A 23932-nucleotide genomic window follows, 5' to 3' on the forward strand; every position below is an offset into this window, starting at 1 on the left:
TGCAGTGCAAATGCTCATTCATTGCTCACTGGCAACATGAGCTGTGTAAGAGTGCAGACTGGTGCTGCCACACCATCTGTCCAACAGAGAGGTGGTATTTGTGTTTAAAATTCATACAGGGCATTCACTGTGTTGCAGCTATTGGTCCAACCCTTGAAGACATAAAGCAAAGACTTGATGTCACTGACGGAAAGAAGAAAACACTGCAAACAGATCTTGTCACTCTTCAAAATAGTATTGATGGGATAAACAGAGGTCAGTAACTTACTGGTCACTTCTGTTTTGCCTTTTTCATCTATTACTGTGAGAATCTGCACATGCATTTGTGTGTATTTCAGATGACATCGACAGCATCATCACCAGTGCCAAGAACATGGTAAAAAGTGCCAAGGATGTTACAACTCATGTATTGGATGAACTGGTCCCAATTCAAGTAGATGTGGAAAAAATGAAGAGTACCTATGGAAGCACTCAGAGTGCTGACTTCAGTAAAGCATTGATGGAGGCAAACAATTCAGGTAGGTGTTGTATTTGCTGTTGCAGGTGCTGAGACCTGCCAAGTCACTGTTAGGTGAACATGGTCAGTTTTGCAGCTGAAATTTTAGTCATCAAAAAGTTAGGCGCCTAGCCTAAGCTAGTATTCTGAGCTTCCTTTATTGCTGGTGGAGAGTGACAGGTAGAGAAAAAGGTGATTCAGGCCATCCTGCAGTCTGTGGGTTTCATCCATGTGTTAGAAGTGAGACCATCCATGACTGGTCTCTAAAGACTTGGAGGCCAGTGACTAGCAGGGTACCCCAGGGGTCAGTACTGATTTTGACCCTGTTTAACATCTTCATTAATGATCTGAATGATGGGGCAGAGTATACCCCCCAAAAGTTTGCTGGCGACACAAAGCTGGGATGAGTGGCTGATACAACAGAGGGTCATGCTGCCATCCAGACGGACCTCAACAGGCTGCAAAAATAGGCTGACAGTAACCTCGTTAAGTTCAACAAGAAGTCCTGCACCTGAGGAGAAACAACCCCATGCACCAGTATATGCTGGGAGGTGGCCAGTCTGGAAAGCAGCTTTGCAGAAAAGGACCTGGGGGTTCTGGTGGGCACCAAGCTGAACATGAACCAGCGGCAAAGGCTGGAACACAGGAGGTTCCCTCTGAACATCAGGAAACACTTTTTTATGGTGAGGGTAACCAAGCACTGGCAGAGATTGCCCAGAGAGGTTGTGGAGTGTCTAACCTTGGAGATATTCAAAAGCCGTCTAGACATGATTCTGGGCAACTGGCACTAGATGGTCGTGCTTGCGCACAGGGTTTGGACAAGATGACCTCCAGAGGCCCCTTCCAGCCTCAGCCACTCTGTGATTCTGTGATTTTCTGCTACACTGACTAGAGAAGGAACCTAGACAATTAGCTTAGGCTAGATGTCTGTTAGCTGAAATTAAGTGAAATGGCTTGCATAGAGACTGTGTTGAATAGAAAACAAGGGACAATCACAACCCCAAACAGCATCTTTTTTCATCCTTTCATCAGCTTTGCCTGATAAAGTCAAGTGAGAGAGAACATTTTAAATTAGCTAAATACAAGAGCCAGCCCAGCATGTTATTGCAGAGTCATAAGTCATCTCTGCATTTATGAGACTGCTTTAGAAGTCATACTTAGAAAAATAATAGGTCTGGATTTCTTTTTCTTTGCCTTCTGCATCATAGGGTTGCAGTCTGCTAATACCTTCAGGCTTTCTTTTTTTTTTTTGTAATCACAGGAGATGAAAAATTATTTCCTGCTTAAATGAAAGTTGAAATTCTCATATTATCTCCTTTTCTCCTGAAATAAACCTGACCAGATACTGTAAGGCTTACTACTGAATTGTGATGACTAGCAACCCTGACACAAGAATATAAGACAAGCCCTACTTGGTCAGGCCAGCAGTCTGCCTACCCCAGTATTCCCTCTCCAACAGTGGCAGCAGGAGATGTTACCCAGGGAATGTACACAAGCTTGGCCCCTGTCTGCTGTGTGTTATGCTCATACACAGTCACTGGATAATAACGTTAGAGAGCACATCCCTGTCTGTTCTATGTAATATTTTTTTCTGGACCTGAATTTATCTATTACATTTTTGGAAGTGCTGATTCTGTCTGATTCCACAAATACCTTTGGCCACAAATTCCAGGAGTACGTTGTATTCCACTGTATTCCAGGAGTACATATACTCTGTATAAACTCCTAGTTTCAGTGAGGGCTTCCTAATATTGTAGGACTAATGAAAACAGTTCTGTCATCACCCTGACACTGCTTTTCTGATAATCACGTAGCGATGTCGTATTTTTGCGTGTTTTCCCCCTCATTTCTATCATCAAGGATTTTTTTTTCTTTCATTGCAGTAAAAAAGTTGACAAACAAACTTCCAGATCTGTTCAGCAAGATCGAGAGTATCAACCAACAGCTGATGCCAATAAGCAACATCTCTGAGAATTTAAATCGCATAAGAGTGCTGATTCAGCAGGCAAGAAGTGCTGCAAATAAGGTCTGTCCTGGACAGTGCAATCATGCTTGACCTCAGTGGCTTGGACACGCAGCAGTACTTACGTTCCTCTTTCTCTTTCTAAATTCTTTTGTTAGAATGTGTGTGAAAGACCAGACATAAATTTAATTCAACGGCCCCACCCAGCACTTAAAGTAACTGTGATGATGGGAAGCATAATGATTTGTACCTAAAAATGAGTGGATGCAGTAGCATCCTGTTCCATGCCCAGGGCACCTCTGCAATACTTATTTGTACAATAGCGTCTTGCCTTCCAAGGTACATTGTGGTGTCTTTGGCAGCAGAGGTAGAGTTGGCTCTGCAGCTTAGAGGCAGGGCTTTCCACCCACGCACGGCCAGGGGAATGCTGACACTGCCAAAGGAGTTGTGTAGCCCTGTGCTCTCGTGTCTCCAGCTGCCCCAAGATGTTAGGAGGTGGCTGTTAGCATCTTCTTATTAGACTGCTCTTTCTCCATTTAAGCAACTGCTGTAGCTGCTCAAGGGTTAGTGTGGTCTCAGGTCCCTGAGCAGCATCCCCGAGGTCATCACAAATAACCTACAGTTACAATAAGAGGAACCTGTGACCATGGTATAAATGGCTGTAATAGGATGTGCCTTTATTAATATCAGAGGTGCATTGTAATTTCCAACAGACAGCCAAGTCCAGCTAAGTGAAGCATCAGGATATGTATGTAGACATCTAAATAATTCATAGGCTTGCTCTTTAGAGCTGCAGGGCACATTCTTCCCTTTCCATGTACCAAAGGTAACAATTACTTGACAGAGCCTCGGTAAGGGTTGATTAATTGATGTCTGGAATAAAAAAATGCTGTGTTAAGTGATAAATATTGATAATACAGAATACTGTATTATCCCAACTGTTTCCTATATATGGTGTTTGGTAGGATCATAGTCCAAATCTGTAGAAATTGATGGCTGTAGGATGACTAGGAAATGTAATAGGTTACTTTGCAATTAAACAAACAGTGAAATAAGTAGGGGTAGTAGCAACAGACAATTATAGCATACTGAATTTTGGGGTTTTTTTTAACAGGTTGCTATTCCTATGAGGTTCAATGGCAGCTCTGGTGTAGAGGTTCGACCTCCAAGCAACCTTGAAGATCTGAAAGGCTATACTTCAATGTCTTTCTTTCTCCAAAGACCTAAGACAAGATCAGACACCCTCCAGAGCAGATCAAATAAGTTTGTACTGTACCTGGGTAATAAAGATGTAGGTATATTTTGAGATTTAATCTGATTCTTAGAACAGACAATACGCTTCAAGAAACAGATGGGAGGTGATTTATTTTGACTGAAGCTTAGAGCTACTGTTGGTCCATTTCTTTGTAATTGCCATTATGAGGTGGTAGAAGTGTTTTGTGAAGAATAGTTCATTCCTCCACCAGCAAAGTAACTTGTTGGGTTACTGACTGCTTTGCCCTTTGATGCTTTGCTGTTTTGCTCCTTTGGAAGTTACTCCTCTGCCATGGATACCGTCATACAGCCTTGTCAGAAGTGTCAGGCTCTGCAGCAGTCAGCAAAAACTCAGCCCAACTCCTGCCTCAGAGCTTTGATTCTTATCACAAATAAGTCACTGTGAGTTTCTCTGTTGGTTAAAAAAAAATTTATCATTTCAGTTTTAAAATTCAGTCCCTCAGCCCTTCATTTTTTTCTCTTCTGAACATGCAGAACAGTACGGACCTGCTTGTGCATTCAGGCTTGCTCAAGCACCATCAAACATTTTAAAAATTTCCTGCATGAGGTTCCTAACTATGTATTTTTAAGTCGTCTTATCTGACAGCAGCTGTATCTGTAGTGAGTCCTGTGCATACAGAGAAAACTGTTTAAAGGTAGTTGTTCTACACTGGATTTCACCTTTTTATTCCCTAAATATCTGGCCAGGGTATCTGTTGACAACATTTTAATTGTTACCTGTGAAATATGGTACGTTGGAGAAATATAATGAGAATTGTTTGGGAAAATGACTGCTTCCAGTCACCTCGGTAGGAACCATTGTCCCTGACTGTTTTTCATTTCAAAGATGTGAAACATCTTTTTAATTTCACAGATGTTGAGTCTAATTTTTAGTAAAGGTGTCATGTTTTCATGGCTTTAGCTGGGAGATGTTACAAATGGGAAAATTATTTTAGCTACTCTTGTTATAAAAATAAAAAGCCACACATGAATAATTAATTTATAACTATATTCACCGAATCAGTGCAACACATTATTCATTGAATCAGTGCAACATATAAGATTACAATTTTTTCTTCCCAGAACTGATAAACTTAACAACAATTCTCATCATTAGGTGGGTGGATTTCTTACAACCCATGCACGGTATGATGATGTCTCTGAGGAAATGCTGCTGTGTTTTACCTTCATTAACATTAATCATTTATTTATGATTATTTGCTTTGCTGTTCTTAGGCTTCCAAGGACTATATTGGTATGGCTGTGAAAAATGATCGCCTCACTTGTGTCTATAACCTGGGAGACGGCGATGAAGAAATAGATGTACAGCCACTTGTGACTGAAAGTGAAACTGAGGAAGCCATTATGGATCAAGTTAAATTTGAAAGGTAGAAGATCCACAATGCATCTTTTCCAAAACCTGCTAAGAACATCTTTTATTAGTGTGATGTGATATTTTGCCTGTCTGTTTTGTTTTAGGATTTACCAGTATGTAAAGCTGAATTACATCAAAGCAGCAACATCAACTTATCCACAGTATGGAAGACCTTTGACTCCAAACAGTGCAGGCAATGACATCCTCTTAAATCTTGATCCCAGCACTGTTGTTTTTTATGTTGGAGGATACCCACCAGATTTTAGGGTACAGAAAGTTGCTTAGTATATAAGAGATTTCTGTATTAATCATTCTTGTTGTTCTTACAGGTAAAGGTTGGAACTAGTAGTCTTTCAAAGGCTATGTAAAAGTTTATCCATATCAGTAGAAATAGTTGGGACGCAAGGAGATGCTACTTCCTACAGAAGCTGCCTGGCTTATAGTATGCTACAACTCAAAGAAGGGAGCATGATGGTATTTCATCTGCTGAGGACAGCATGAAACCTGTCCAGCCCTGCTTAAATACTAGTCCCAATCCATCCATATGACTCCACTTTAAATTGTGCTGCAGTGCTCCTGGGCTGGTATCAGATGGTTTGGATATTACATACAAAGATAAGATAATTTTATTATATTTAGAATGTCATATTCTGTGTCTTATTAATATTTGCAGTAAGTCTTAGCAGTTACATTTCAATGTAAAATTTTGTCAGCTGATATAGATGGAATGTTTTTGATGACACTATTTTGCAGCCTCCGCAGAAGCTAGACTATCCTCATTATGAAGGCTGCATTGAATTAGACAGCCTAAATGAGCATATTATCAGCCTCTACAACTTCAAGAGGACATTTAATCTCAATACCACTGAAGTGCAACCCTGCAGAAGGTATGATATAAATGCAGAAGTGTTTCACTGTTCTGTGATTTCACTGTGATGAATTCTTGTCTTTTCATATCCAGAAGAGCAACTACTGTGGCTAAACAGGTGATTTTTTCCTAGCTCTTGGGTCATAACTACATTTCTTAGAGAAAATCCTCAGTGCTGGCATGATTCACATCTATGGCAATCTCAGTCCACTAGCCAGCAATTTAAATGTTACAGTCCCCAGGCACAATTCATGGACTAATGTATTTAACTCCTTTATACAGCAAATATTACATTAAGTGCAAAAAAAGTCAGCCACTAATTATTTCCTCTCTAAAAACCATATGCAAATCCAATAGAAGCCAGTGGAAGGTTTTCTTTTCACTTGGGTTAGGTCAGAATTTGGCCCTATTAGTGGCCCTGTACCAAATGCTTTGATGTAAGCTTTTTTTAAAATTATAATTGATAGTAAGTCTGTGTGGCAATAGTTCTTGCTCTCATGCATTCACATCTGTGACGTTGAATTATTACAGGTATAAAGAAGAGACTGACCAAAGCTATTTTGAAGGCACTGGTTATGCCAGTGTCACATTCAAAAAACCAAATACCTCTCAAGTACGCTTTGAGCAGACAATTGAGACTACTGCAGATGAAGGCATTGTGTTTTTCGCAGCAAACGGGGTAATTTTTGGAATGCTTCTCTCTGTTTTGTTGTCCAAAAACATTTTTTAAAACTTTGCATACTCAGGAACATGTTAGATTTAGTAACAACCATAAGGAAATTTCTTAAAAGGTTTATTTTTGTCTACGTGGCACATTAGTAGATTCTGCTGTATGTTTAATGTTATATGGTTTAGGTAGTCCTGCGAGGAGCAGGGAGTTGGACTCGATGACCTTTACGGGTCCCTTCCAATTTCAGGTATTCTATGATTCTCTAATGGCTGCTGAATACTCACTTTGTCAAGGCTGAAGGAAAAAATCATTCTAAGTAGCTCCTCCGTTAGGCCATGCAGAGAATTCAAAACCGGGGGCAGGCAGGGAAGAAGTCATTTGAATCAAACCAATTTTGAAATACTGAAATCCTCCAGAAGTGGAAGCGCATGCTTCCCAAATCTAGATATGGGTGCTAACAGAGTTCAGGAAGAATTTAGAAAGTGATGTGGTGACTTACACCTGTAAAGGTGCTCAAAACAGCAGTCATGCCACTTATATAATAACATTATAGGCATGTTTGCAGTCACTGTGATGTGTTCTGGATAATTTCTCAATGCTGTAAAAAGTCAGTAGACATCTTGAAATGACAAAAAGTCCTCTAGAGGTTTGGAGAATACATCTGGAGCTGATACCAGATCTGTTTATAACAGTTTAAAGTAATTATGGTTGTTATTATTAGAAGTTTTAGCCTGCTTTGTGTTCTCTTTTCCCCCAAAAGCTTTACTGAAACAACTAGATAGCTTCATTAAAATTAGTCACATGACAGTGAAATATACATGAAATGCTGGCCATGTAATTGTGTTGGTGTTTTGTTTCTTTTTTTTTTTACTGCAGGATCAGTTCATCAGTGTGCTCATTAAAGATGGTCGTACAGTTTTTAGATACAAAGTTGGCTCTGAGCCTCCAAAAGAAATAGAAAGTAATACAATTTTAAATGATGGAACATATAAACAAGTATGTAATTTTAAACAATCAATCAAGTGATCATTATTTGTAAAAATACACATTAACGGAAACTAAACATCTTGTTGTAAAGTTTAGTTCTGAATTTTTCTTTTGCATTGAGGGGATCAAGCTCTTCGGGATTAGTTTGGACATGTGAAAATTAATCTTTCTACTGTCGTGCTTTCCTGTGAGGAAGTTCAGGTTTAACAGAAAATCCACCAAAGAAAAAAAACTCTGTGACAGAGCATTGCTTTATTTATAGAAGGCTGCGTACATTGCAATTATTAACATTATTTTCATACTTAGATTAGTGTTTTTACCACCTCTGCGTTTCTTTCTTCAGGCCACGCTTATCTTTAAAGAGATTACTTTTTTGTAGTCTTTGTTGTTGCTTGTCTACTTACTTTCAATCAGGCTGGTTTGTCACACTACTAGAGTGAAATCGTAAAGACATTGTTAAAACCTTTGATTGCCATGTTGATTCATTCCCCCTTTCCCGCTTACTACATCTCCAACTAAACAGTGTAGGTCACAGGGTCTGCTGGAGGGAGCTTTTATGCCATACTGCGTCAAGTTACCTCCAGCCAGCTGACTGACCTGGTCTTTGTATGAGGCAGCAGCTCCTGAATCTTCAACTGCACATAGAAGGCAATATCTGAATGTTAGGTGAGGTGTATTTTTAGGGCAATCGTCCTAAGGAAAATAAAACCTTACTTTGTTTTTGGATAGTAGAGCATTTTCCTTAGGCATTTGCTTTGGCTAAATGCCCCAATTCTGCAAAGTGCCTTTGAACTACTGCAATTATTCTGGATTTAAGGCAGCAGTAAACAAGAGGAGGGAAAAAAACCCAACAGCCACACCATTGTGTCCTGCTCTGTGGTAGTACTTTTAATCTGCTAAATGATTTTTGTTTCTAATAAAGTAATTCCCATTATTCACCTATTTCAGATTCATTTGGTGCTTATCCGAAGTAAGAACACTGTTCACGTCAGTTCTGGTATTAAAGCCAACATAAAAGTCTTCCTGTTCACTAAGTATTACCTAGGTGGAATTCCACTTTCTCTACGGGAACGGTGAGTAACTATAAATAGATGATAATACACAGGCTTTGTATGGAAACTCCATCAAAACTCTTCCCTTAGGCAATTTCATTCACTTTCTGTATCGGGTATCTCATGTGATATGAAAATGACAAGTGTATAATACATGATCATAATCTGTGATTTTTGGCTAATGGTGGAATCTTTGTTGGACTGTATCCCGAAGATTGGGTTTGATCAGCATGAATTATGTGTGTGCAAGAAAGATTGCTCTTGTTCTGTTTTTCTGTGTCTCATATTGTCAGCATTTACAGGCGACTATACTGGTCTGTGCTTTCAAATACCAGGCTACTGAACTCTTTTTCCTTCCACTTCCTGATCCCAGCTTTAAAATATCCACACCTCCATTCCGGGGCTGCATGAAGAATGTGAAAAGCCCTGTCACTGCCTCTGTTATTTTTGACGAGACTGTGGGTGTCAGCAAGAAATGTTCAGATGACTGGAAGGTAACTAACAAAGTTCCTTGAAACCTTCTGCTAGAGTTCACAGAGTCTGGTCTGTCTGTAAATCCTGGTCCATTATGTTTTACTTAGGTCAAAAATTATGTTTGGTTGACATGCGATGGTAAAAAAGAACCTGGGCTTGGTGTGAAGATATGGAAAAAAAGGAGGCTCCACTCCTACTGTGATAGCTTGCTCCAGCACATAGTCCACCCTCTTCATTAATACCGTGTACAATTAAGAATTCATATTTACCATGTGAACTTGTTGGCTTCCAGATGCTGTTATTGATTAGGCCAGAATACTTAGTTACTTAATACTACTCAGGATCTTTCTTCTCATCAAGGTGCTTATGCTTCCTAATTAAATGAACTCGCAAACCTTTTGCTTGAAAGAGCTAAAACAGACTCTACTGCCACCGAAGTCTCTCGTTGTAAGGCTATTGCTCCACTCATGTGATTGTTTTGTAATTATTTTCTGTGGACCCTTGAGTTTTGCCATGTTCTTTTTCAAATGGGACAATGTGACATTTCAGTGTTGGCTTAACCAATGCTTCATGGAGAGATGAAAACTACCCTTCTGCTTCTACTTACTGCTACTTACATGGCGCGTGATGCCATTTGCCCTTTTTACTGTGGCATTGCACTGAAAGTTTGTGCTGATTTGCTTTCCTTTTGTGGCATCTGAACTTCTCACAGACCAATTTCTTTGCAGGCCAGTTCCCTGTGCAGAGTGTCTGGCCTTCATCCTCTGTCTGTATCTGCATAACTTCTCATGTATCAAAACGTGTTGTGTTCAAAAAGGCCCAGGAATATTCTGTCCAGTGACTCACACAGTTTCAGTTATGTTGCTTATCCACACAGCTTTGTACTTATGAACCATTCCTCCAGCTGCTCACTTTTGTGTCCCCAAATGTGAAAAATTTCAAAGCCATCATGTCGATGCAAAGAGTAGCTAGAGATGAACAGCTCGTTCTATTCAGCAAGCCTCATCTCTCTTTAGAGTTTCTCAGATCGTTGGTGGAACCAATTCAGTCAGTCTGTTCTGTACTGAAATAGTTGTACTTGCAGTTTGCCGTGTGCTTGGTTTTGACTGGAGTTGGTCAACTATTACGTCGAGTAGGGCAGTTGTTGTCCCATGTTGCCATTTCTTTTGGTTAAAAGGAAAATCACTGAAAGCATTATTATCTCTCTTTCAGCTCATCAGATCTGCAGCTTTCTCCAAGAAGGGAACACTAAGCCTGAGTGCGGCAGATTTCCAATTTCCCAAGGATTTCCAAGTTGGCTTTGGCTTTCAGACCACGGCATCAACTGGAACACTCTTAAATTACAATATACAGGTACGAAACATGTTCAGCTTAGAGTATGTGACTGGTTTTATTTCTGGATCAGTTGTGTCCGTTTGTGACTTGGTCAGTCTGGCATCAGTCAGTGTCATAAGTCTCATGTAGATTCCTGTATTATAAGCAAGAAATGGCTATTTATAATCATATTTTGAGCTTGGCATCTTGCATGTCATAGGCCAGAGAAACTCGTCCTGGCAATTCCTTCGCTCAGCTAACAAGTAGTTCGATCAGTAACTGAGCTTTGAACCTGAGCCTTCTGCAGAGTAGCTCACACACCATAACACCACCATCCCAGTAAGGTGGCTAATTCAGTTGGCTGGAAATTTTCTCAGGAAAAACTGGCATTCTGCCCACACAGAAGGATATCATGATTAAACATGCAGAGAAAAGGGGTTGATTTTGGCTATGCTTGCTCAGAAAGCAGGGAGGTTCAAGCAGAACCCCGTTCTTGCTGGCTGAAGGAGTTAAAAAGGGAGTGCACACCAGGCATATGAGCAGTAGAAAACTGAACCTTCTGCTTTTTGTAAAAATAATTTAAACAAGTATTTTAAACCACTGTTTGGTGTTCAGAGAGCAGAGCTATTTTAAAACAGGAACTATGCTAATCATGCAGATCTGAGCGTAATATCTGGTACTGGGTGACTGAGAAATGCAGTTTTAGTGTAAGAAAATGTCTTTCCTGCAAAAGACCACTGAGAACTGTATTAATGGCAATTATCAGTGAGAACTAAAGGCACTTACATTTACATGATGGTTTTGTGCGATTCTTTTATAGCCTAGTATTGCCATCTTTCTGAGACCTGGCTTTGTAGTTGCGCAGATAGGAGAGGAGAAAAGCGAGCTGAAAAAGAAATATGAAGATGGGTCAATGCATTATGTGACACTAATAGGAAGAGACAACAGGTGAGCCCAGTTCATTATCTGATTCTTTTATGTTGTGGTTGGAGAAAGAAGGTTAAAATTTTGTGTGATTTATTCTTTGGGTACACAGCTAAAAATGGCCTCTGCTAGCACAGGATACTGAAATAATGAAGCAAAAGGAGATTTTTGATCTATGAATGTGTATGTCGGTACCTGTGATGTTTCAGCTGTACATGACTATGCATGTCTGTCTTTATAGATTGTGAGACTTCTGCTCATCAAGCTGGAGCTTTGGAGCTCTTCCCCTTCCCATAGCCTTTACATATGTCATTGTAACATAGGTGATTAAAGGCCCAGCTAATATTGTGTCTGTTTTTTCAATAATGATCTGTCATGTAGACAGATATATCATGTCTGCAGAAGAGACAATTTACTGAAAAGCTCCTAAATCATACTGATTTCTGTGGAACACATGAAATAACATAAGTGTTAGTTAAAGTGGAAAGTTTTGAATGATTGGCTATAACTTTGGGTAATTGTCACTTAATACCTGTACTAGCTGTTGCTACCATGTCCAGTGCACCATTTTGACACAAAGGATGAAATCCTGTCCCATAGATGTCAATGAGAGTTTTTCATTAATTTCAGTTGGACCAGGATTTCACTGTAGGACTGAAGTACTGGCTTCAACTCTTGTTCAATATCTACTACTGAAAAGCAGAACAGTTTCATAGCAGTCAATGAGCACATACTGAAAAAATCCCAGAAGTAAGCTAATGAAGCTCTAGCATAATTACAATGTTACAAGGAAACACATCTGTCAAACAGTTATTTTTATATATATATATATATATATTCATTTAGGTCATAACTGTTCCTTTAGATTTCATGCTTATTTTTATTCACTTTGTTTCAGAGTACATCTGCTGGTGGATGATGAGTCAACAGTAGCATCAGCTGACTTTCCAGGAGCGCTGCCATTAATTGACACTATAAAATTTGGTGGAGATGATTTTGAAGGTTGCATCTCAAACATCTTTATAAAAAGGTATTTGGCCTAGAAAGATTTTACTTTCATGCATTTCATGCTGTTTTCCTTCTTTAATTATATTAAAGTCACTTTTTCTAAATTCGTGCTCTTCTACATGTGTGAAGCCTTCATGAATGCATAACTTTGTTGCCCCAAAATATTCTTTTCATCAGGCAGATTATACATCAAGTTGTAAGTAAATCTGCTGTTCAGATGTAATGGGATTTTAGTCTGAATCATACCTGTTTAGTAGTCTTTTAATAAAAGAATGAACTTGACATAGTGAATTGGAAGTATCACAACAAGGCATCCAAAAGATATTCTAGATTGTATCATTACAGCTACACAGGGAGCCAGGTAATGAAATGGGCAAAGCTTACTGGCAGAATCAAAACAGTTACACAAACAAATGAGAGCATATTTATAAAAATGAAGTGCCTCATCTTTGTTGTCTTTTTTCACATGATTTTTTTCTGGTTATTAGAGGCATCTTACTGGTAAAATTTAGGAGAAATATTAGGCATAAATATATTCTTTAAAGAAAAGTACTAATTGAGTCACAAGTGATGTCCCAGTGGGCTTTGTTTTTGCTAAGTCTTGATGAATGTTTATATATGTGTAGAGTTCACAAAAAATAGTGTATTTTGATTTATCGTACAGTCACAGAATGGGTTGGGTTAGAATAGACCTTTAAAGATCATCTAGTCCAACTCTTCTGCCATGAGCAGGGACACCTTTCACTAGACCAGGTTGCTCAAATTATATCTTCATTTAGAGCACTGCAGGACAATGAAGTAACTTGTATATCAACCTCCCCATCAGAAGCCAAATGTGGAAAATTGCTTTTAGTACAAAAATAGATGGAGAATTAACATCGTAGCTAGTCTCATCAAGCAACTGGAGAACTGGACCAGAACTGAGGAAGTTCAGGTTCTGCACCCAACTCTGCCACTCTTTTCATAAAAAACCAAGGGCAAGGAGCTGCATTGCTTTTTCTAGTTGTAAAGCGCTTTGTAATTTACTGCTGAGGGATGCTGTGTACAACTTACAAAATGATAGTATTACTTAATATTATTCTTTATACACAAAATAATTTGGTTTTGACAGTCATTATGATTATTTGGCTATAATACTAAAGCTACATATTAAGTTGTGATGGGCTTTGCCCCTTGACAAGTCTCACTAGAACATCTTATTTTAGGAGAGAGTGAACCACTGAGTTAGCAGAACCTGATGTTGCCATTTTCTTGATCTGCCACTGGTTATGCATAATTAACCAGCAGAGTTTTGTAGTCTGATCCGGAAATCTTATTCAATCAAGGCCGTTGTCATTTTTTCCCCTTTTTTTCCAATGGCAATATTTCTTTGGGTTTTTTAAATAGATAGCCTTTAGCAAAAAAAAAACCCACTTCATTTTGAAGAGATGAGAACAAAACATGAGAGTTTATTCCATAGCCAAAAAGAAACGGGCAGAACCAGGACAAGTATGAATACTTTTTACAGCGCTGAACCTGCATTTTTGATCAAAGAATGAAAACTGGTACTTTAATATCAGGTCACCGGGAAATCTGTTTTGTACAGAACAGTTTTACAATATGTTGTTGATTATGCTAAAGAAAAGGAATGGTGTGTCACAGCACTCCCTGCTTCCATCACTCTAGGGCAAATAATCTCCCTGAGGTTCAAAATCTCGTTAATTGTACTGCGAAGACTGGTGTATCCCTTGGAGCTTGCCGCAATTACAAGAACTTTGAACCACTGCTGCTGAAAGAATTTAAAAATCCTCTCAGGTTTAAGATGCTCAAGGTATGCCGCTTTTTACTGTCATCTTCACTTCATATTGATGCCAAGGCTTTGTCTGCACAGCCATGGTTTGAAGAACTGAGGTTCAGATGTTATTATTTTCCTTCCCTCTCGCATCTGAAGCAAGCTTTTTCTGTGTTGAAGTTCCATGCTAAACCCATACCTGTCCAGAATGATAACAGCTTCTCTGTCATTTAGAGAAGGCTGTTGACTGCCTCAGGTGGGAACTCTTAATTGTGTAGATTGAAATGTGGTTTTTTATGTTCATGCGTAGTAAATGTTTCAATTCTGTCTTACAGGTACAGAATGAAAAATACCTTGATTATTTGAAAGCTACTAATGTGCAAAACCGCGCTTTACCAACTCATTTAAATGTCAGCAATGAAGCGTATCTCCTTGGAAACACACCCAACAGTTTCATATCCTACATGTTTTCTCCACCATCATCTACAGACAGGTAAAACAAATGTTGTCTGTTCTCTTCGTAATACTTGAATTGTCAAATCTGCTGGAATCTTTGGGCGCTAAGAGCTAGGATTTTCTTCTTGCTTAGATCTTGGGGCATAACAGAAGAGTGGTTCTGAAGGCTCAGGCTTTTTTTTTTTTGATTGCTAACATTTTCCCAAACTGAGTAGATTGACTTGGATGTGGTGGACAATTACAGTGCATATTGATGCCAAGTACTAAGCCTGAACATGTCAACCTTTATTCACAATCAGAAATGCAGGCAGTGAGGAACACTGTGATTCCACCCAAAAGCTATTCTGCATTTCACAAATGGGGTTTCATTGGCATTTTTCTGGAAAACAGAAAGAATACAACAACTAACAAAACAGACCTATATCTGAATATGCTTACTTTCCACCACAGGTTACATTTTTCTGTAGATGTACGGACTCGAACATCAAGAGGATTAATAGTTTTCATGGAGGACAAGTCTGAGGACTCTTATATGGCTCTCCACATTTCAAAAGGACGTTTTGTCTTTTCACTTAGCTCTGGAGGAAAACGAATCAAAATTAAAACCAGTATTAAATACAATGACGGGCAGTGGCACACTGTAAGTAGCATGGCATAGGAACCGTGGTGAAACCACAACTAGCATTCAGCAGGCACAGCCCGCTGAATTTTTAAGCTATTAGAAATTTGATTTTGGTCATCTGGAGTTAATTCCTATGCCTGAAAGTTCATGCGGTTGACAGGTCTCTGTTATGAGAGAGCTTACAGAGACTGATGGTCCCAGCATGTTATTTTCAGTTTAAATATTTCACAGTATGGTGTTTAGCTTAAAGAAAAAAAGTCTCCAGTGGCTTTCATTGGCCTTAGGGATTTTCATTCTGTTATGTTTGCATCCTGCAAAGGTGGTCTTCAGCGTAGATGGGAAGAATGCCCGCCTTGTTGTTGATGGTCTAAGGGCCCAGCACGGAAGATTAGCAACAAATTCTGCCATCAGCATTAAGCCACCAATCTACATGGGAGGGCTGCCATCACTGAAAAGACAGGTAAATAATTGACACATCCACCCCCCCACACTCCCCATGCTGCACTAATTATATGTGAAAGTGTTAATATGCAGGATTTCCACATTGAAAAGGTTTGGGGGATATTTCAAGCACCAAGTGAGCACCATCTGTGACTGGTGTTTGCAGTTGCTCATTACAGATCTTCTTCCTCACTTGTTCACACAGCTTTCAGCTGGACCCTTATTTTCAACATGTGCTGCTGAGACACTGATGACAACCATTTCTATTCTTTAAAAATTAGAAAAGAGCAAAGCCACATTTGTAATTCCAGGAATACCCTCTTCCTGCAGAATATTTACCTCAGTGGACTAAGTGATAATCTGTAGAGAAGCAAAGGAATCCTTCTCATTAAGGAATTATGAATGTAGACCTGGATTTTAACCTGAAATATATGTGGTTCCTATTACTTTAAACATTGGACAATTAATGATGCAGGGCATTTTATAAAATCTGATTTAAATAAACAGCCTCTTAGGAAGGGAAGGGTGTACTTGAGATTTCACAACTCCTGTTGCATTGTCTTTTTGACACATCATTGGGAAGTATCTGTTCTGCAGGCAGGAATTATGGTAACTCAAAATCAACTGTTACTTTCATGTTTTAAGCTCTTTTTTTTTAATTTTGGAATACCTTTTCACTGCACCAGAGACGAGTTTTAGGTGCCTTCAGTGCCAGTTGGTTTTCCAACAGTACAAAAGAACTAATGGGTATTCTTACTAAAAAAATTGCCATCATTCTTTAGTATTCATGTTCTGAAATATGCTTTCAGAATATACCAATGAACAGTTTCAAGGGCTGCCTGAGGAATTTTAAGATGAATGGAAAAGTCATGAATCCACCTCAGCAAAAAAATGGCGTACTTCCATGTCTGGATGTTCCCATGGACACGGGGATTTATTTCTTTAATGAAGGAGGATATATCACCATTGGTAAGCTGTGTAGAGATTATGTTACATGGAATTATGTCTTAAGGGTGTATGTCTAAGGATTTGTTTGTTTATTTATTACATGGTTTTCCAATTATCTCCTCCTATGATCATTCCTCTACCCACTGCTTAATTCTCCACAGGTAATTTGCTGACGGGCTTGGATTTTAGGATTGTATTTACCATTCGACCAAGGACTTCAATAGGTATACTCCTCCATGCTGGAAGCAAGCAAGACAACTACTTGACTATTTACATGGAAGGAGGAAAGGTAAGTACAGGCTGTGTTTCCATTTCAGCTATACTGCCCTCATTCAGCAGGGGAATTCTTACCTTGAACTCTGGACTTACGTGCTACAACATTTGCCTGTAGGTATAATGTTAAACAACTTCCACAGCATTGTTTAAAACCATCACATGGAAAATTGAGCATTTAACCGGTCTCTATGCCTACATTAGCAGTTTCCATTGTGTGCGTGCTAGCTTTCACATGCTTTCTTCACACTGGTGAGCAGTAGGGTGCAGTCTTAATTTTCTCAGGCTTCTGAGCCTTTGCAAAAACCCACTGGAGTTTTGGCCAGAGGCTACAGAACTCCATGGCTTATTCCCACTCCTACGTCAGTCATCATGTGGCTGTACTGATGATCCGTTACAGAACTTGAGCAGTCTTGTTTTGTGTTAGCATCTTCTCCTCTAGTTGATGGGTGTCTCACAGTGGTGATTATCATCACTGTTGCTTTTACATAATGTAACAGCTTCAGAATGTGAGTCTTGAACTACAAAACTGTTGTGGTTGCTGCTGGAGATACATCAAATAAAAAGATGTCAGTGCTCCACAGAACCTGCTGTCTCATGGCGTGGTTTTAACCAGCATGAGGCTACCCAACTTCAGAAAGCTCAGGTTTGCTCTTCTCTTCCCATATTAAGAAACTTGGTTTTATTATTTATCTTTTTGTCATCAGTTAGTTTCCCCCACATCACTAATCTGGTGCAAGACACAAGTAGCACATGGAAGCAGGGGCATCAACAGCCAGGGACTCCTTAAGGGCAAGATTGGCCACTTCTTTCAGCAGTAACATAGGTTCATGCAGCTGTCAGCATGGACAGGATGCAACAGGAAGGAATAAAAGCTCAATGGGACACCATCAGTCAGCCTGATAGGAAGTGGACTCAGCATATCCATTACTTGACCATTACCAAGTTTGGTAACCATCACACCAAAAGAGAGTTTGAAAGGAAGATGTTGAAAAGAAATAATACACTCACAAGGAATGAGAAGCAAGATGTGACAAAGCACAAGCAGGTGCTTCTTCAAAATGTCATTGTAAATAGTCAGGCTGCAAGCTTCGTGAGCGAATTATGAGTAGTCCAAAATGGTGTAAAAGGCCAGAGAAACATATTGCAGAGATTCTCTCAGGAGATGCCAAGTGTGTCGATGACTGCTTTGGGAAAGGCAAGGCAAGGAAAGGCAAGGAAAGGAAAGGCAAGGAAAGGCAAGGAAAGGAAAGGCAAGGTAAGGCTAGTAGGGAAGACCTTATCTCAGAGAGATTATGTCCAAAAAATTAACATAATTTTGTAAGATTGAGGGGGAGAGACAAAGGTATGTCTTTATGCTTGCAAAATTTCTCAGATATCCTCTCCTGGGATTCCATTAGGGAAATTTACTTTCTTCTTGGAGGGGATAATTTCTGAACTATGTATACAATGACTGTGACTCTTAAAACTAGGTGAAACCCAGCCATCACAAGTGTGGTAAATTACTTAAAGTATTGTATTTTTCTGTTGCTCTTTTTTTTGCCACAGTAACTTAAAAAATAACTTTTTTTTTACAGGTCATTGCTGCTGGAAATAGAGGTGCTGGAGAATTCCAGACGTCAGTCACACCTGAGGAACTTCTGTCTAATGGACAGTGGCATACTATTGCAGGTACATTGTATCACACCAGTTCTTCTGAAACTTTGAAAGGACTGTGGGCACAGAGCACTGCAGCTCCAGATTTTTATTAATCATTTTATTTCTGTTTATTCTGAGAATACTCTCTAGAACAATGTAAGTGTCTTGTGTTAATTCGAGCCTTTACATAAGATAGGTTTTTGGGCAGTATTTAGCCCCAGAGCACCTAGATCTGTCAGTCTGACTTGGAATTAAAATAAAACCTGTTTTTCCTATGAGTTAAATTTCAAGACAGATGCTACTTAAAAATAGTGCCATATCTAGTCGATTCTTAACAGGGTTGAGACAGAGTACTCATTTACCTGGTTTCTTGCAGTCTCCCAGAAAGAGAACACTGTGCAGCTAGAGGTGGGCACACAGAGTAACTATACCACTGGACTTCCACCCTCTCCTCTTAGACGTGTTCATCAGCCCCTCTACTTTGGCAAAATTCCAGGTAATGTTACTGCTGCTTATTTTTCATGTATCTACTGGCTTTTTTTCCTTTCAAAAATGAAGGTCTTGTTCATGCATGTAGTCTTGTATCATTCCTCCTCTTTTGAAAACCTTGCAGTAATTAATGTTCTTTAAAATCATTCTCATTTTATTAACTTGATCTTTCTACCTTGGTTTTTGTAGCAAATTTGGACACAGTGTGGCTTCCAGTTAAAGACCCATTTTTTGGCTGCCTTCGGAATATTAATATCAACGACAAACCTGTCTCCACCAGGAGAATTTCAGAGGTTCATGGTGTAGTGAGTTTGCATGGGTGCCCAGCGAAGTAACTTTGCTGTTGCGGTACTTGTACACACATCAGGTTGGGGCTGCTGAAGTACTGTGTGAGTTCATGCAACGTGGACTCCCTTTTTGCTCATCACCATGTCACGGTCATCAGGCTGGTTATTCAGAACAGCTGGTGAGCAAATGCATTGCCTCAATGTGGACTGCACCAAAGCAAATTAAAAGTACTTGCTTTGATAAACTCCCTTTTAAATGTTATTGATTTCCAAGGTAATCCACTGTGCCTTTTGAAATATATGCAGAAAATATAATTGTATATACCCTACAGGGCCAAATTCTGCTCTCACCCACAACAACATAGACTTGAGTAACTCCAATGTCTTAATTTTGGAAATTTGCCTTAATGCTGGTCATCTTGAGAGCAAATTTGATCCACTAATATAAATAATTTTATAAAAATATAAATTTCTTTGTACTGATGTTTATACAGAAATGTACATTAATGTTAAAAGTAATAATAATATAAATGGAGTTTGAAGCACTTTAAAGAGTGAAACTCTGGGCATTTGTTACAATGCTAGGAATTCTGGGGCCAAATAAATGCCGTATGTTCTTAAAACCATCTGTTCTCTTATTTGATTATTTTAACCTGGTGTTTCTTTTTTGTGCTTTTTACAGGCTGCTAAATCCTGCTTGCTTTATGCAAATGTTTCTGTAGCATTAAGAAGCTATTTGCCTGAATAAGCAGAAGTCCAGCATCTCTCTTTATTAGAATGTGGTTATATAAAAATCTCAGAAAGAGAGTAATTTTTCTCATAATCTTCAGAGCCAGAAAGTCTCTTCCTTAGGCACTTTTTCTTCTGATTAAATGAAGACAAGTTATATTAGGAACAGCAGTTGCACCTGCTACAGTTATGTAGCATGAATTTCAGGACTAAACCAGCAAAATTATTTTCTTTGTCATTCAAATCTTTACTTCGTACCTGATCCCACAGTGGAGGGAGGGAGACCCAGTTTGCTTTATTATTCTGAATACAGGGCTGGACTGAATAGACTTGTCACGGCTGCTTCTTCACTGTCATTCAGATTGTGTGTGTGCACTCAGAGCATGCACTCATGCATGCAGAGTCTGCATTCAGAAGTAGCATTTTGATAGTTACTTTTTTTTTCCCTTCAGTTCCCTGAAGCCCATCCTCTTTTGCAAAATTAAAACATTTTCTAAGGCTGGTCCTAGCTGGGAATAGACAGTGATGCAAACAAACCCTCCTAATGCAATGTTTGCTCCCACCTTCCACTGCCTTGCCCAAGGTGCAGCAGTGTGTTCTCAGTGTACTTGGACTGAGGTGCTAGCTGGATTAATAGATGAAGATGCTAGACCAATAGCCCTTATGGATTTGGTCATTAATCCTTTATCAGATTTTTGGAGCTTTGCAGGTCCTTTGCAGCTTTGCATGGTAGCAAAGGTGTCAGCAAGCTGGTCACACGAAATTCTGTGTTGCTTTTTCTTTCATGGCAATGCTGCTACAGGCAAATCCATGTCCATGGAGAGGTTTCTTAGCCCTAGAGCTAGTTTTGGAGCGAATGAGATGCAGTGAAAGTGTGCCGGGGTTCAGGCCTCTGAGAGAGCAGAGGATTGACATGTAATGGCAGAGCCCCCTCTCGAAATGCTCTGCAGAAACAGCTTCTGTATGGCTGCCTGCCCTGTGGGACAGAAACACCCATCGGCCTGGAGGTGGTGGGGTTTGGAAATCATCTTTTCAGATAGAAACAACTGAATCTTTTCTATGCATAAAGCTCCCTGCCTTTGAAGCAGATCGTCAAATATTCAGGTGACCAAAACTGTGCAAATACTCAACTGATTTACTGGCCTTAGTTGGCACTGAAAATTTCAACAAGGAGAAGGAAAGAATAGTTAAACTTTAGCAAGCAATTGTCTAGTAACATTTCATATCTCATGCCCACCAGACTGCTCTCTGAAGCAGATTTTCCCTAGTCACAAAAAAGCCTTTTTGTTCATCTCCTCCCCCTCAGGAAAAGCAAACATGGCAAAAATTTTTGCATCACAACCTGGAGCTAGTCCTGGATTTCAATTCTCTTGCATCTGATTTTATTTTATCACAAGTAATTTTAATGCTGACAAGAAGAAATGAAAAATGTATAAAGACTTGAGTAAGTGTAAGTTGTAATGATTAGTAAGTATTCATTCCAGTACAATCCCTAATGCATAACAAAAAAGTAGAAATGTCTCTCCAGTTTTTAAGGTTCTTGGTAGATGTTCCCCCCACCCCACCCCCCCTTTCTTCAGTTGTATCACTTCCATAGCGTCAGGCTGTCACACGTTGTTGGGACAATCATGGGGAGGTTTACATGGTGCCAGGCCTGCTGGCAACAGGTGGAGTTCAGCTAGCTCAAAGGAGGAAAATGATTCTCACGCGTGAGTTGGCAGGGCTCATCAAGAGGGCTCTAAACTAGGTTTGAAGGGGGAAGGGGATATGACCAGGCTTACTAGAAAGGAGCCTAGGAGTTGCATGCCAAGGTTGGAGGTGAAATCGATAGGCCAGCTCAAGTGGATCTACACCAATGCCCATAGCATGGTCGACAACCAAGAGGAGCTGGAAGCCATTGTGCAGCAGGATAGCTATGATGTAGTCGCCATCAGAGACATGGTGGGATGACTCTCATGACTGGGGTGCTGCACTGGATGGCTATAACCTCTTCAGAAGGGAGAGGCAGTGGGGAGGCTCTGTATGTTAGGGAGTGTTTTGGTTGTATAGAGCTCAATGATTGTGATGATAAGGTCAAGTGCTTATGGGTAAGGATGAGGGGGAAGGCCAACAAGGCAGATATCCTGCTAGGGGTCTGTTCTAGATCACCTAACCAGGATGAAGAGGTAGATGACGAATTCTACAAGTGGCCGGCAGAAGGAAGTCTCACAATCGCTAGCCCTTGTTCTCCTGGGGGACTTCAACTTACTGGACGTCTGCTGCAAATACAACATAGCAGAGAAGAAACAGTCTAGGATGTTCCTGGAGTTTGTGGAAGATAACTTCCTGACACAGCTGGTGGGTGAGCCTACCAGGGGTGGTGCCTCGCTTGACCTGTTTGCAAACAGAGAAGGACTGGTGGGAGGTGTGGCAGTCAGAGGCCACCTTGGGCTTAGCAAGCATGATATGATAGCATTCTTGAGTCTTGGTAAAGTAAGGAGGGGGCTCAGCAAAACCACTACCACGGACTTCTGGAGGGCAGACTTTGGCCTGTTCAAGACACCGGCTGGGAGAGTCCCTTGGGAGGAAGGCCTGAAGGGCAAAGGAGTCCAGGAAGGCTGGGCTTTCTCCAAGAAGGAAGTCTTAAAGGCACAGGAGCAGGTTGTCCCCATGTGCTGTAGAAAAACCGGCAGGGAAGATGACTGGCCTGGCTGAAAGGGGAGCTTTTTCTGGGACTCAGGCAAAAAGGGAGAGTTTACCACTTTTGGAAGAAGGGGCAGGCAACTCAAGAGGAGTACAGAGACCTTGTTAGGTCTTTCAGAGAGAAAATCAGAAAGGCAAAAGCCCGGCTAGAACTCAACCTGGCTACTGTTGTAAGAAACAACAAAAAATGTTTTTACAAATAATTAACAACAAAAGAGAGCACCAAGGAGAATCTCCATCCTCTGTTGGACTAATGGGAACATTATCACCAAGGATGAGGAAAAGGCCGAGGTACTTAATGCCTTCTTTGCCTCAGCCTTTAATAGTCAGACCAGTTACCCCCAGGTTATTCAGCCCCCTGCGCTCGAAGACAGAGACAGATTGCAGAATAAACCCCCTATAATCCAGGAGGAAGCAGTTTACGACCTGCTGAGCCACCTGGACACTCACAAGCCTATGGGGCTGGATGGGATCCACCCAAGAGTACTGAGGGAACTGGCAGAGGAGCTCGCCAAGCCACTCTCCATCATTTATCAGCAGTCCTTGTTAGCAGGGGAGGTCCCAGATGACTGGAGGCTTGCTGATGTGACACCCATCTACAAGAAGGGCTGGAAGGAGATCTGGGGAACTACAGGCCAGTCAGCCTGACCTCGGTACCGGGGAATGTTATGGAGCAGGTTATGGTGCTCGTTAACAGCTGGCTGAACATGAGCCAGCAGTGTGCCCAGGTGGCCAAGAAGGCCAACAGCATCCTGGCTTGTATCAGGAACAGTGTGGCCAGCAGGAGTAGGGAAATGATCGTGCCCCTGTACTCGGCACTGGTGAGGCCGCACCTCGAATCCTGTGTTCAGTTTTGGGCCCCTCACTACAAGAATGACGTTGAGTTGCTGGATCATGCCCAGAGAAGGGCAACAAAGTTGGTGAAGAGTCTAGAGAACAAGTCTTAAAAGGAGTGGCTGAGGGAGCTGGGGTTGTTTAGCCTGGAGAAGAGGAGGCTGAGGGGAGACCTCATCGCCCTCTACAACTAGCTGAAAGGAAGTTGTAGTGAGGTGGGTATTGGTCTCTTCTGAGTAACAAGCGATAGGATGAGAGGAAATGGCCTCAAGTTGCATCAGGTGAGGTTTAGATTGGATATTAGGAAAAACTTCTTCACTGAAGGAGTGGTCAGGCATTGGAACAGGCTGTGCAGAGAGGTGGTAGAGTCACCATCC

At 40.5% G+C, this 23932-nt stretch overlaps 1 protein-coding gene across 2 annotated transcripts in view; it reads left to right on the forward strand.

The window, feature by feature from the left end:
* Positions 1 to 19932, forward strand: part of LAMA3 (laminin subunit alpha 3) — a 122519-nt gene extending 102587 nt beyond the window's left edge. For both annotated transcript variants that reach the window (XM_075084843.1, XM_075084844.1), the window contains exons 56-78: positions 139 to 255; positions 339 to 518; positions 2380 to 2522; positions 3574 to 3750; positions 4950 to 5101; positions 5193 to 5355; positions 5842 to 5975; positions 6488 to 6635; positions 7503 to 7622; positions 8562 to 8686; positions 9039 to 9159; positions 10352 to 10492; positions 11274 to 11401; positions 12276 to 12407; positions 14051 to 14195; positions 14492 to 14649; positions 15063 to 15252; positions 15554 to 15694; positions 16485 to 16644; positions 16785 to 16912; positions 18474 to 18567; positions 18911 to 19030; positions 19213 to 19932. In XM_075084843.1, the coding sequence (XP_074940944.1) occupies positions 139 to 255; positions 339 to 518; positions 2380 to 2522; positions 3574 to 3750; positions 4950 to 5101; positions 5193 to 5355; positions 5842 to 5975; positions 6488 to 6635; positions 7503 to 7622; positions 8562 to 8686; positions 9039 to 9159; positions 10352 to 10492; positions 11274 to 11401; positions 12276 to 12407; positions 14051 to 14195; positions 14492 to 14649; positions 15063 to 15252; positions 15554 to 15694; positions 16485 to 16644; positions 16785 to 16912; positions 18474 to 18567; positions 18911 to 19030; positions 19213 to 19358 (3263 nt within the window). In that variant the 3' untranslated portion in view covers positions 19359 to 19932. The remainder of the gene's footprint in view (positions 1 to 138; positions 256 to 338; positions 519 to 2379; positions 2523 to 3573; positions 3751 to 4949; positions 5102 to 5192; positions 5356 to 5841; positions 5976 to 6487; positions 6636 to 7502; positions 7623 to 8561; positions 8687 to 9038; positions 9160 to 10351; positions 10493 to 11273; positions 11402 to 12275; positions 12408 to 14050; positions 14196 to 14491; positions 14650 to 15062; positions 15253 to 15553; positions 15695 to 16484; positions 16645 to 16784; positions 16913 to 18473; positions 18568 to 18910; positions 19031 to 19212) is intronic.
* Positions 19933 to 23932: the final 4000 nt, after the last annotated feature.

Source organism: Phalacrocorax aristotelis, chromosome 2, assembly GCF_949628215.1.
Source record: "Phalacrocorax aristotelis chromosome 2, bGulAri2.1, whole genome shotgun sequence".
Classification (NCBI taxonomy): Eukaryota; Metazoa; Chordata; class Aves; order Suliformes; family Phalacrocoracidae; genus Phalacrocorax; species Phalacrocorax aristotelis.